This window comes from Tribolium castaneum, chromosome 4, assembly GCF_031307605.1.
Source record: "Tribolium castaneum strain GA2 chromosome 4, icTriCast1.1, whole genome shotgun sequence".
In the NCBI taxonomy this organism is placed as follows: domain Eukaryota; kingdom Metazoa; phylum Arthropoda; class Insecta; order Coleoptera; family Tenebrionidae; genus Tribolium; species Tribolium castaneum.
In genome coordinates, this window is record NC_087397.1 from 9,231,247 (window position 1) to 9,246,147 (window position 14,901).

A 14,901-nucleotide genomic window follows, 5' to 3' on the forward strand; every position below is an offset into this window, starting at 1 on the left:
AAATACTTATAATTTTAACTCTCTACAACATTGTTTCTTACACTTTTTTGTTTTTTTAACAGTATTTCCAGCGTTTTGATAAATATAGAGCAAAGTGCAAGTCTTTGGCAAAAAAGCTTTTAAAGCTAGTAAACTTATTTAAAAATAAATAAAGTTAAAATTTTTATTTTAAAATTTTAGGTACTGAAAAATGGTGGATGCGCCGGGCACATATTTTTCTATAAAATAAAAAATGCCAAATTGTATTGTTTTGTTATTATTTTGTTATTGTAACACTTTTTTTATATAAAAATAAACAAGTTTGAACAATACTTTGTAAAATAAATATTTAAGTTAATTTTTGAGGAAGATATTGATTTCTGATTCTGCTTGGCAAGACAGATAATTGGGAAACGACCTTATTATGAAGCTTGCACTTGAATCAAATAAAAAGGAAACAAAGGGCATGGTGTTGAAATTAGTAACAAAATGTAGACAAAGACACTTGACAGCGTCTGGATTCAAAGCTTCTTATCGAAATTACTGATTACAATTTGAATGGAAATTTTGTATTCAAGTTATATCTAGCGAACTAACTCGTAGAAGGTAGTCGTTGCAGTGAAGCAAATTGCTTTAACTTTATTCCATTTAACACAAATGATGCAAAATTTGTATAGGGAAAGCACATGCTGTTATTTAATCGCTTGCAACTTCGATGGCAATAACCAAAGGTATTAGTTTAATTGAAGAGCGCTTCCTTGTAATTCCGTTAGGGCCCTTCAACAATAACTTGGAAAGTTTTAATTTTATGATAAGGTGGTGCGCCCATTATCGGAGTTTTTATGACACAAAGCATAACCTATAATCCGTAAAATGAATGTAGCTCTGCGGAACTCTCTGGAGACAGGAGTCAATTTCACAGCCGGGTGAAACTTGAACTTCATTAAACACAACGTATGAAAGGAATCAGACAACTCCCTAAGTTTACTTGCAATAAAACAAAGCGTTGCTGGGTTATTATCAGCAATTTCTGCATTTCCATATGACAGAACTACAACTTGGATAAACAAGCCAAGCCAAGTGGAGCAATCTTATCAGCACCAGAATAAATAAACTTTCTAATTTAACCGACGTTGATGAGAATTCAAGTTGACAATTTTTAATGCGCTACCTAGGCTTTGTTTATTCCTTCTGAAATGTGGTGATAAAATTGGTAAAGTTTCTTTTGTTCGTCAAACAACGGGCGTCTCTTAATTCCGTGCGAAAATATTTGCCTTTATCCGAAATTTTTTATTTATGCATTGTTGTCGGTGCTGAAGCGTCGTCATAAAGTTTGCGACTCATCATCGCGGTTTATTTTAATTTTGTTCGCTCGTATTTGCTCTGCTAATTGCATTTGAAACTGAATGGAAAGCAAACTTGTGTTGTTTGTGTAAACTTTGGCTATTGGCGGATATAATTTCAGCTGCCTTGAGTGTTGTACCATTGCATTCATCGCCGGGTATCGGCTAAATCTGTAGCATAAACAAGCCAAATCCTGAAACTCTATTATTGCCACTCGAAACAAAGACCAAGCAAAAATAGCGTGTTGACATTGCTGGCTTTATCAAAGATGCGAAATTATATTGCTACATTCCGTACAAGAAGCTCGACTGGAATTTTATTATTATACGCAAAATGTAATCTAGTTTTTACCAAAGTTGGGTAATTACGGAATATGCGAAGGTTGGAGCTACCTAAATTCATCGAATTTAAATGGGGATTTAAGATAAGAATAAACCAATTTATCAATACTTTTTGTATAAAAATCAAACATTTAAATTAAACTCAATAAATTACTCCGTGATTGTTATCAGTAAATTGAGTTATAAATAACGGGCACAATTTAAAAAATGCCTCTTGATACGCTTTTTCATCGATTTACATTTAGCGAGTCAGATTGAAAATAATAACTGGGAAAGTAAACGTTTAAGTGCACTGCACCATAAATAAGTCTGAAAAAGCTTGCTTTAAACTAAACCGTATCTTGAATGCGGTTCAAATTTCGCTTATTCTTGATCTGTATACTGAAAAAGATAGTTCGGTTGCTTCAAAAACATTTTCAGCGAAGTAATTATTACACAAGATTTCTCGCTTTTGTTATAACTAAATTTAGTAGTGTAATTGTTGCAGCAGTAATTCTATATTTTATTGCCAATGGAGACAAAAGCAAAAAGTAAACTTGGATTGGATAATTAAATTAAGATAAACAAAGAAAAAAGAATTAAGTCAAGGAAATGGTAACTATTGTGTTAAATTATGAACCATTTTTTCATTATTTTTAGTTTATTTATTAAATGACACCGTTGAACACAAGCAAGATTTATGAATTAACTAAAAAACATCCATGGCAGCAGTGAACTGTTTTGGTTCTTTAAATTCAATTTTTCTGTTGCATTTCTAGTTCCAAAAAAAAACATATTCATCAATTTGAATTCTTCCTACATTGGCTAATTTTTTTTCCTTTTCTTTAATTCTAAATGATTGTTTTTTTAAAGTTGTAACTTAATACAAATACTGCTTTGTAACTGGTATGGAATTTTTAGTCGTCTTTTATCACATTGTTTTTCCAATAATTTTGGATTAGTGGATTGTTTCAAATTGATGTCTAATAGTTTATCTAATTTTCAATTGTAGATGTAAGTGGTTTTTTGAGATTAAAATTTTTGAACAATGATTCTTTGTCTTCACAATCTTTATGGAAATCATGAGATAGTGAGGTAGAATAAGTCGTCTTTTTGGTTTAAAATTATTACGCTTGCATTTTCGTCTGCAATCTTGCTTAAGCTAAATTAACTCATAGTTAAAAACTATATAAAATGGTTCTTAAAGAGTTAAATAGTTCTTAAAGATCTCACTTTGCGACTTATTGTGTGAAATCTTATACTTTAATTTATTTTTTTGTTTTAAATATTTTGTTATTAGAGTAATTAGAGTTATTAAAGTAACAGTTTACAAAAACTATATAGTTAATACGTAAATAGTTGGTCAATTTTTAAAAGTCAATAACTTTATTAATAAGTCGATAAAAAATTCATCATATATTTACATTCCTACCTTTTGGGAAAACAATTTTAATCTTAGGTTGTCGCATTTTTTGCGTTGTTTGTTTTACAATTTTACAAACTATTGTTTGCCTGAAATGTTTATCATAATAACAAAATACAACAAAACAAATACAACAACAACAAATATTACATGTCTTCTGGAGGATTTCTTCTATAGCTAAACTTTAACACTATTTTTTTATCGCATTTTGTTGTTTTTCATTGTAACACGTTGTATGTTTTATTTTTTAGCAATAAACTGATTCTAGCAGTACACATCAAACAGTTGAGATTTTGAGATACGCAACTCTCATTTCAGTAATAGTCAATTTTACTTCGATAAAGTACATTTTTATTTGGTTTTAGTCAGACAATTACAAATTAAGTTTGCAGATATAAACAAAATAAACAAAAATAAAATAAAATGAACAAAAATAAAATGATACGCATAGTTTATAGCAATTAATTAATAAATATCTTTAAAGTAAAAATCAAAATAATGTTTCATTGATTAACTAAAAATGGTGAATGCGCCGGGTAAGTGTATGTGTTCCATCAAAGAATTTTTATTGAATCTTAAAAAACTTAATTTTTAGTATTTGTTTTGTGGATATCTGCGTCTGCATAGGCACTTCTGGTTGTTTCATTTTGTACATTTTTTCTATCTAAATGTGTTTATAGTTCACTTCAATAACAGACGTATAATGACAAAAAATGTCGTAAAATTAAATGTTTGGAAATAAAAAAATAATAAAATTTTATTGATAAGCTAAAAATAGTAGATGCGCCGAGCAAATCTTTGTGTTGCAAAAAAAATTCTTCTTGAATTTGGGTAACATGTTTTTAAGTAACTGTATTGTAAGTTTCTGAGCCTGCAAATACACTTCTAATCGTTTCATTGGGTTAATTTTTTCATTTTTTAACAAAAATTTTTATTAAAACTTGGGTAACTTATTTTTTGATAATTTTTGTTTCGTGGTTTTCTGCGCCTGTGAATAAAACACTTTTTATTGTTTCATGTCGTTAATTTTTTCTTCTTAAGTTTGTTTATAGTTTATTGAAATAACAGAAGTATAATGACAAAAAAATGTAGCAATGGTAAACGCATTTAGAATAAAAATACAAATTTTAACTTTTATTGATAGGTTAAAAATGGTGGATGCGCCGAGCCGGCCAAATGTTGAGTTACAACAAAATTTTTTTATTGAATCTTAAATAACCTATTTGTTAAGAATTGTTCTTGCTAACTTTTGTTAATGAGTTAAAAATGGTGGATGCGCCGGATAAAAGTTTGAGTTACAACAATTTTTTTATTGAATATTTAATAACCTATTTTTTATAATTGTTTTGTGTATTTTTGAGCCTTTAAATACACTTCTGACTGTTTCATTTCATCAAGTTCTCCTACTTAAATTTAATTATAGTTTACTTCAATAATAAACTTATAATCGACAGAAAAATGTAATAAAGTTAGATTTTTATTTGGTTTTAGTCAAACTGTAATAAATTAATGATGTTTGCAGTAATTTAATAAAAATCCAAGCGAGATACATTGTTTAATAATAGTAAATTAAAACATATTGTAATACGCTGAACCTTTTAATTTTTGACAAAAAATTGTTTACACGAGTAAAGTTAAAAAAGTAGAGATTTGTAATAGTTAATTTCATTTAGAACCTTATGGAATTTACCTCCGTGATGTTGTTTATTGTAGAGGCAGTAAAAATTCTATTTAAATATTTACAAATTTAATAAAAAATGCAGTTAGACTCTTATGGTTTTCAGGTCGTGTTATGTTTAAAAAATTATTTAGATATTTGTATTCAAAATAGGACAAAAAAATCTGTGCCAAAAAGCGTTAATTTCCATCGAGTTAAATAAAACCTGAGACAATTACGCTTCCTCGTGCGAAAAACTCGTCTAAATGAGCGCCTTGGTGTTGCCACCCTGGGGAGTAGAAGCAACGAATTGAGTTGAAAGTGTTGCGATGAAGTCTCTCCTCAATTGAACTTTATGAGACATGCGGGAAGTTTTTATCTACTATATCCGAATTTTTTTCCAAGTCTACGTCTTTGATTGAATCTGTTGGCAAGCAAAAGAGCGAAATTTGTTTACATTCGGCTTGCAAGCGTAAAACTTCTCTGACCCGGTTTTTCTTTGACGTAGACGTGTTTTGGGGTGGCGTAATTGAATCAACTTTTCTCGTTCGTTAATAATTTGCGACCAACCTGAAATTAAGACGACAAACGGCTCCTGCGGAAGCGGAAGTGGCGGGAGGAACAGGGTCTTCATAGCGCCGCTGCGCCCAGTCGGTGACCCGGCCGTCGGTGGTGATGACATAATGCAGGTCACGTTCGCAAGGACACGTGGAGAGGATGGCGACGTGAGCTTCCTCTTCCGGCTGAAAGAAATTTCGGCAGTGTTAGGCGAGACGATTGTTTTTCTTTTAGAGGAAGGAAAGTACCTGGAGGGTGTGCTCGACCCCTTCAATCAGGAGATAACAATCCGAAGATGAGTTCCATTTATGGATTGGTTCCCGCGCCAGCACGTAATGGCTTTCAATTTCTTTACTGTCGACTGATACTAGCTCCGCCTGAATCAGATCGATAAAAAGAAACATCACAAACGTTCTTCCAATTAAGAAATTGCTTTAATTAGTGCAACAAAGTCGCAAAAGCAAGTAAACAAAGTTACTAGTAAAACGTCAGCAGAATGTTGTTGATAACTTGGTCAAAGTCATTTTTATATATTTTTTATATGAAAATTTTTTATATGAAAACAAGTGTTAAGTTAATAATAATTGTTAAAGTAACACTTTCAACTGATAAACCGTTTGGAAAATATTAAGCTGTATCTACACTTTTTAGTGGCTCTGTATAAACTATTTACGTACACCAGAATTTTTTATTTTATTTTAGTAAGCAGTGATTTACCTCTAGAACTTGTCTTTTATGAAAATACATGCTAATGTATTAGATGTGTAACAGTCATATTTTGAAAAATAAAGAAACGGTTTATTGAAACAATTTCATTTGATCGGTAATTGAAATTCTAGATTGGGGCTGACCTTTTGGCATGAAAAGTTTTATTTTGCATAACATAGTTTTCTCAAAAATTAAAACGGTTGCAAGAAACCAGTCTTACTGAGGTATAATTAATTAGAAAAAAGTAAAAAAAAGTAACTGTATGCGGAAAAAATTGTATTTGATCGGTAATTGAAATTCTAGGTCGAAACTGACCTCTTAGCATAAAAAGTTTTATTTTGCATAACACAGTTTTCTCAAAAATTAAAACTGTTACAAGAAACCACTTTTACTAAGGTATAATTAATTAGAGAAAATAAAAAAAAGTAACTGTATGATGAAATAATTCGGCAAACAATCGCAAAAGAAATATTAAAAAAACTTGTCACATAAAACAAAACATATAAATTGTAGAAATTTTTTCTATCGTTTCAACATGAATAATAATTTGTTCATAAAAATTACTAAAATCAATAATTTTAATTAAAAAGCAGGCTACCATAAAAGTTTAATTAACAGAAAAATGTAATAAAGTTACATTTTTATTTGGTTTTTTAGTCCAACAATGATTAATTATGTTGGCAATATTATGCAATTTAATAGAATCAAAGAGACTTGCATAGTTTATTGCAGTTTAATAAATGCCATTAAAATAAAAATTAAAATATAAATATTGTAATAGTTTTATTAATAAAATAATAATGGTGGATGCGCCGGGCAAATGTATTATGTAATAAAACAAAGAATTTTTATTGAATCTTGAATAATTAGTGCTTAAAGATTTTATAAAATTTTTAAACAAAAAAATACTTTAATTAGGAGTTTTAGTGACGTTAAGCATTGTCTTAATTCTAAAAATAAAAATAAAATTTTAGTTTTAATCAAATTTTCTCATAAATACAAATATGGGTGATAACAGAGGTAATTTAGCATAAATATGGACAACTTTTAAAATTCGTAAAATATCCAAAAACAATCGCAAATTTAGTTTCTGCCAATCTAAAAAATTTCGTAATATGTTTCGTCAAATGGAAACCATGAAGTCATTACGCATAGTAAAAAATTAAAATGCAAGCAAATTACAATAGTTCCATTGAAATAAAAAATAACAATTTAGTTAAAATGATAATTCTATAATGGAATAAAAATGGTGGATGCGCCGGGCAAAAAATTTATTTTAATTTTGCCTAAGCTATTTTTAATGATTGTTTTAGGGTTTTCTGCGCTTGTAAATACTTCTCTGCTCCCTTTACTCCGTTAATTTTTCTCTCCTAAATTTGTTTATAGTTCACTTCAATAACAGACGTGTAAATGCAAACACATCCATTAAACAGTTTTCGAGTTTTAACAAATTTAAATCTGTTTGTGACTGCATGATTTGCTGTTTCAACTGATTGATGTTTACACGGTAGAAACGTGCGTGATAAAATTTTCCCTCAACGTATACGCATCATTTTCTCTTTGTCCTGCCGATGTGTTTTTATCTCTAAATAAAGAACAGTTTATGGAGCGTACACAAATTCGTTCACACTCGATCTCCCGTATTACCTGACTACATGCTCTTGCACTTAAACTTCCTGAAACGAGGAGATCGCTAAATTTGCTTTTATTCAATTGAGCTTGTGGTGGTGTTTTACACTTAAATGCATTACTAAAAATAGAGTCAGTGGATGATAAAGGTGTAAATAATGCAGTCGTGTCGTTGTTTAAATCGAGTACGGGTTTCTATTGTCAGAGGTTTCAAAGAAAATAGAGATAATAATAGATTATTTACCTGCAATGCAATAATATTGCTGTCAGCCAAGATAGCGGGAACGACAAAAGTGCCTTCACCGTTGGATATTTCAATATCCTGGCTGTATATTGAAGTGGTGTTGTCGTACACTTTGACACGGACACGAACCGATTTTTCCGTGCTCATTGCTTCCACCTTTGAGTTAGAAAAACAAGCTTAACTAATTAATCGCTTCGTTACTGTGTAGTTGAAATCAAAATGTTGATTAAATAAGTGCAAAAGTTTTTGCGCAAGGCAATATTTTTCTCGCACCTTTCCAGCGAACGGTAAGCCTGGCTTATAGCTGCGCCTCATTTCCCTCCCAAAACGCAATTCAACGTAATGCTCTTCGGCGGCTGCAACATCAGGAAGTCCATTTCCCGCACCCGGAGCTATCTCGATAGGTGCGGAAAATTCGGCAGATTCCACCTCGACGTGAAGCAACCACCTGCCAGAATTCACGTTCTCCGACAACGGCAATGTGAACGCTTTCACTCCTAAATTACAAAAAGCGGAATAAATATAAAATCCACATTCGGGAAAGTGTAAGTGTGGCGGGGATTTTTTAAATAGGAATGCAAATGAAGTTGGAAAAAATCTTTTTCATCTTCCTGATATTTAAATTTTTAATTTTCATTAACAGGCGCGGGATTCTAATTATTCCTTGAGAGTAAAATAATTTTTTACTTGCCTTCATCTAAAGCCACTTGATCCCAAAGTGCGACTTTAGTGCCAGCTGGGTCTTTAATGCTAACACTTCCAATAGCTCCAGACGCGATCTGCAAATCATGATCCAGCGCTAAGACCCAGAAAGACACTGTAAAAATAAAAAAGTTTTATCAAAATGTAGTGCAATAGAAGTATTTTTATGGTTAAAATTACTTTGATGAAATATCCCTACGCACACAACGCTTGGTTCCATTATACTTTTGTCCAATGCTGTATAACCAAAATATAACCATTTAATTTAACCGCACGATTCCAAATGTGACGTTTTTTTAAATAACTGTTATAGTATAACCATCTTATGTAACCGTTATCTATGTTATATAACTGTTATATAATATAAAATATCTTATATTTTACATTTTTAAAGTATTTTTTAAACTTTTATTTTTTTCGTTAGGTACATAATTTAGACACAAAACGCTTGGTTCCATACTTTTGTACAAAGCTAAATAACTAACATATAACCATTCAATATAACCACATACTCCCAAATGTAACGCTTTAAGTAACTGTTATACTATAACCATTTTTTGTAACTGTTATTTATGCGTGATTATTTTGTAGTTACATAACTGCCTTTATATTTCGGTTATACAGCGGTTATGTTTTATTAACTAATCTTTAGGATTTAATAAAAAAATGATAGGTCACAAAATTAATTTATTATAAATTAAATTTATAAATAATTAATATTTTATTTTGGACATCATAAGACACTAATAAAATAAAAAAAATATACATAAAACCCATTAAAAAACACCTTCGTAATGCTTAGATAACCGACATATCAACAAAAATCTAGAAAACGCTGTATTGCTTCACAAACATAAAAGTTATATAACCGTCATATAACCTTTATACGCTAGATATAGATAACCATAGTTAGATAACTGATACATAAACTGAATTTAGAATAGACCATATTGCTTCAGAAACCTAACTTTTTTCTAACCATGGTTAGGTAGCCGTTATAATATAAACTTAGTCTAACATAACCAGTTGTTAGATTTGTGTATTACGGTTATATAGCGTTATGTAACGGCAGTCAAACTGTGTTACTAAAGATGTTTTTTTTTTCTTCCTATCTATTGCTCTTATCTAAACTTATTTAATCTCGTAACGCGATATCGAAAGGTTAGCGATTCCCTAAAGAGATACAAAAACGAAGTTTGAAGCTTTTATAATCTCCCCGAAAAGAACTTTAAACAATTCTAGAGCACCGAATTGAGAAAGTTTATAAAATACAAGTCGAACTTTAAAATGGCGATTAAACGGATTTGTAATACGTCCGAGAGAAGAAACAATAAACAAGCCCCTAAAAAGGGTGATTACGTTTTATCTCCTGCCGTAAGTGCACCTACAAACTTTTAATTTTGTCTAAATAATTAGAATTTTATTACTCCGTGGCTGTAAAAAAATCAAATTAATTCCGAGCGATTCGGTGAAAAAGTCCAATTGCATTTTGCAAGTGAACGACCGGATTTGCAAAGTTTCAAAACTTGGAATTTTTCAGCGGTGTTTCATTTCGAGGATAATCCTTCAATTTAAGCGAAATTGCTCTCGGTAATATTAGCGAATGTTTGGAAATAACATACATTTCCAGTGGAAATTAGAATTCACATCTTACCGGTTTCTCCAGGCCTGTAGGCATGCTTGGCAGGACGAATAATGACGTCCCTGACAGGTCCGACAAGTCTCATTTGGGACGAGCTTTGTAGTTCGCAGCGGTCGTTTCCGGTGCAGTTTACTAATGTCTGGAGCACGTAGCTTCCTGACGCTTCTAATGGTACCTCCAAGGGCAAGATGCCGTGCCCTAGGGACAAAATTCACACATGGTAGACACATTTCAGTTTCATTAAAAATGGTTCATTGTTAGAATGCTACTAAACCGAATTATAGCTGAATATGGCAATGAACATTTATTTATAAAATAGCAAAATATGTTTGTGCCAAGTTGGAAAGTTTGTTTATGAAATCGATAAAATTGAGCAAAAGATAAAGTGGTTAAAAAACATTTAAAAATCAAAGTTTTGTAAACCAAGAAATAAGTCCTTGTTAATTGCAAAATGTGTAATTGAGTAGGTATGTAATCTACATACCTACTCAAATTTATTATTCTCATATGATAAAGTATATAACTTTTTCTAGATTTCAGCAAACTTATAAGTGTTAAACTTCATAAATTCAGAGAAGTTTAAAGGTGTCAACTGTAAGTCCCTTAAAAATTTCAGGGAGAGGTAGTGTGAGTATAATGAAAGAGATAATGCTATTTTCACAGTCTGGAAAAATTACTTTGTTGAACCTTGTGTGTGTTTTGTTGTTGTTGTTTTTCGTGGTTTTACTATCTTATCTTATAATGTTCTTAATTTGCACTTTCACAGTTTTTTAATTATCACCCCTTCAGTCACTTAGACTACAGAGCTTTAATGTTACTGTTTTTATTTAGTTTTTTGTATTTCAGTTTTTAAGTTTCTTAGTTCTTTATTTTCTTAGTCTATTAGTTTTAGGGCCGGTTTACAAAAAGCAAAATTAAGATTTAATTAAATTAAACTAACTCGAATTAAGTTGTAATTTAAAATGCATTGACATATGTCAAGTTAATCGCGATTAAAATTTAATTGTAATTAAAATGTTCTGTAAACTGGCTCTTAGTCTCTTAGGACCGGTTTATAGAAGCGTCATTAATTTAATTCGTAATTAAATGCGTGACCAAATTGAACAAATGTGATTGGTCCATTTACGTTGTTAACTTTTAACAACGAATTAAATTCTAACAAAGTTTTCTATAAACCCGCCCTTAGTCTTCTTATTCAGAATCTAGTGTTTCAATTTATTAGTGTTTCTTTTTTTCAGTTTTATAGTTTTTGACTTTCTTAGTTTTTCAGTAGTTTTGTTTTTTAGAATTTAATTCTCAATTTATTTTTGTTTTTTGCAAAATTAAAAACAATGTGTGTTTTTATTTTTTTTTATTTATATTTATTGTTTTTTATTTATAACAGCCATTTTATTCGCATCTAAAGCAAAATTCTGTTCTGTGAAAAAGACCGGCCTTAAAACGAGTTCACAGGTGTCTCACTTGTCACAAGAAGGAATAAAAATATTACCTCCTACTTGCTTATCTGGTGACAAAAAATGCAAAGTTTGTCATTAGATATCGGACAAATATTGCACTCCCAACTGTAAAACAGACCAATCATAAAGAGTCCAATGCTAATCAAAAAATTGTTGTTTGGTTATTTTGTAAAAATCGGCCAAAACAGCAGAGATTTCGCAGTTATTACACTTGGGTTCAAAAATCGTGGATCGACATGTTTTTGATAAAGATTGATTCTCGCAATTATTTCATGTTTAAACTCAAACATCTCACAAGTTTTTCAGCAAACATTCAATTGTTTCCTAAATTTTTTTCACAAAACTCAAAGATTTACAAAATTAGATCAAAAATTTTAAATATTTTTAGTTATAAACTTGAGCATTTGAAATTTATGAGCTGTATTTTTGTTTAGACAATTTAACGATCTTAGAAAAAAAAACAAAAAACTAGATGTTTCCTTTAAGTTTTTCAAGTTATTCAAATTTTTACAAACGTTTTATTTTATGTTCTAAGGCTTCTAGTTTTTTAATATTATAGCTATTCTCAGAATTTCAGACTTTTAGTTTTTTACTTTTCCATATTTCATATTCATTTCCTATTTTTTTTAGTTTTTTGTTGATTCACTGTCTTACAATTTCACTTTTCAAATTTCTTAATGTTCTTACTTTGCAGTTTTATAGTTTATTAATTTGTCACTCTTTAGTCACTTTGATGATGAAAAAATTAGTTAGTGACAAACTATACAAAAAATTCTAAAAATAAAAACCTTCTAAAACTTAAAATGTTAATTGAATGAGAAAATATTGAGATGCCTGATTTTAGTACTAATGCGTATTTCAATTCAGTGAGTTAATTTTCTAATTTGAGAAACTTTTTTACGGAAATCCGAATTAATTTTACACCAGCAAATTTAGAACAATAGTTAAGTTCAGCAGTTAAAACTTTTTTTGTGTAATAGATAGTGTTAAGTTTTTGACAAAACGATGTTTGTGTTGTTTATTTGTTTGTTTGTTTTTCTAATAAAATTCATTGCAATAAAAATGATGTTTTTATTTTTCTTGTAATAAAAATTAATAAAAGATTTTAATTTTTAATTTCTGTTTTTGTTCAAACTTTTTGACACCTAAATATGGTTTTTAATTTCCTAAAAATTGGGTTCCTATTGAAATCTTTGCAAGTTCCACAGTGTGCCTGGAGAACATTATGATATCGTTTTTTAGGTTGATGATAAAGGAGGTATTTTACAGTCTACCTGAAATTTATGATTCTTGTGTGATGATAATGTTTTCTAGATTTCGGTAAGCTTATGTGAAACTTTATGCCAAGCCTATAAATTTAAACAAGTCTACAGCTGTCAAGTGCGAGTCCCTTAAAGATTTTAAAGAAGGGAGGTATAAGCACAATGAAAGAGTTATCTTTGGAGAAGATGTTGCTCTGGGAAGTCAAGAAAGCTACTTTTTTAATTCTTGTCAATAGACCACATCTTGGTTTTAAATCTTGAATAAATATTTTAAAAGTAAACAAAATTATGACATTTCTCTGCAAACCTTCATTAGCCGCTTTTTCAAGGCAGGATTTCGCTGGCAAAAGAATAGTCTTGACACAATTTCATTTTACTCTTTTGTGTACAGATGCTCACTGGAGAGTTAAAAGCATATATAAGCAGAACCCCTGGGATACGGTGATTTTAAGATATTGCAAACAATCTCTGGGCTAGATCAGCAATGGCGCGCCTGCGAAACATTATGGAAACGACGGAATTCAAGAACATAATCAAATTGATTACGTTGACGCAAACGTCCTATTTATTTTCAAATTCAAAATTATATTCGACATGATGCTGCTGCTGAGCTCGGATCTGTTCTCGTTTTAATATAAAATGTTTAAATTGCAACCGTTCCACCTGAAAGTAGTAAATTCATAAAGAAAACGTACAATTTCAAAACTGAAATCAGAAAAGAAATAAAATGGCAAACAGCTCCACCGTCACATTGCAGATTTTTGTTTTTTATCTACCGCTTTTATTGCATCGAAAAGTAAAATGGGTCAGCAATTCAATCGCATGTATAGAGTTCCTAATTAAAGACTTGTTTTACACTAAAAGCACAATACATGTCTGCCCTAAAAGCATAATTTATTTCCTGCATCCACGCCAATTTATATTTAATACAACGTTCTATCGAATTAAATGCGCACCAGCATGTAAATTCGCATGTCTATGTAGACAAGAATTCCAAATTAATTGTGTCAATATTTATTATTTCATAAAAACACACAAATTTAACGAATTTATGTATCCAAGTGATCCGAGCACTCTGTTCATATAAGAAGACATAAAAACAAGTCCAGGCCATAAATCAGGGAAACTAGGTTGCAGATCTATGAAAGAGCAAATGATGACAGTAATGATATCAGAAAGTAAGTCGTATTTTATGGTGGTCAGAAATAACCTACTTAAAGGATAGTAGAGGGCATGCCATAATAATAATACTAAATCTTCAAAATGTTTGTCTTGATATTCCGTATGGAAGCCATATGTTTGCTTAGGTAACAATGCGTAATACAAAGATAACATTAAAGCCACTTGTTACGTGTTACTTTTAAACTGTTAGTTTAAATCCGTTTAATTTCAGTTCGCTTTAAAATTGAATACAATAATTAGCAAGATTTACGCATTTTCAGCTGAAAGTTCAGCTAGGTGGTAAGTGTTAGGAATTAATAAATTAATAAATAATAATACTGAATTGTTTTGTTTCTTTATTTAAACATTTAAATTACTTTCGTAGTCCAGGCATATCATCGTGACGTTTATTAGTTTCTGGAAATGAAGTACAATTTCAATTTGAATATAACTAACATCCCAGCTGACACAAAATGGAACATAAATAATAAAATAATAATTTCTCAAATGGCACAGCAAGGTCGTTCCACTTTAATGCAATTTCAAACGAATATGAGCTTTTATGCTGTAATTTCTACATTTTGAAGAAAAGGCGGAGAAATATCTCGAAAAATGACACGATTTAATTTCAGATTCTATAAATAAAAAATGTCCCATATGTTTTAAAGTCGTAAATAAAACTGCAAATGTGACCTACTGTATTTAAATGTACTTCCGTGAATTGATATTTTATGTATAGAGCGCATACGAATTGAAATTTTAGCGTGACACTGACGCCTAGGTGAGTACATTATTATGATTTATATTGTAATATT

At 30.3% G+C, this 14,901-nt stretch overlaps 1 protein-coding gene across 1 annotated transcript in view; it reads right to left on the reverse strand.

The window, feature by feature from the left end:
* The window catches only part of LOC100142035 (C3 and PZP-like alpha-2-macroglobulin domain-containing protein 8), a 99,371-nt gene that overhangs the window by 26,572 nt on the left and 57,898 nt on the right, over positions 1-14,901 (reverse strand). The window contains exons 4-9 of the mRNA XM_015985353.2: positions 10,219-10,404; positions 8,554-8,679; positions 8,136-8,359; positions 7,863-8,018; positions 5,530-5,658; positions 5,294-5,466 (exon numbers count right to left, since the gene is read on the reverse strand). Coding sequence (XP_015840839.1) covers positions 5,294-5,466; positions 5,530-5,658; positions 7,863-8,018; positions 8,136-8,359; positions 8,554-8,679; positions 10,219-10,404 — 994 coding nt within the window. The remainder of the gene's footprint in view (positions 1-5,293; positions 5,467-5,529; positions 5,659-7,862; positions 8,019-8,135; positions 8,360-8,553; positions 8,680-10,218; positions 10,405-14,901) is intronic.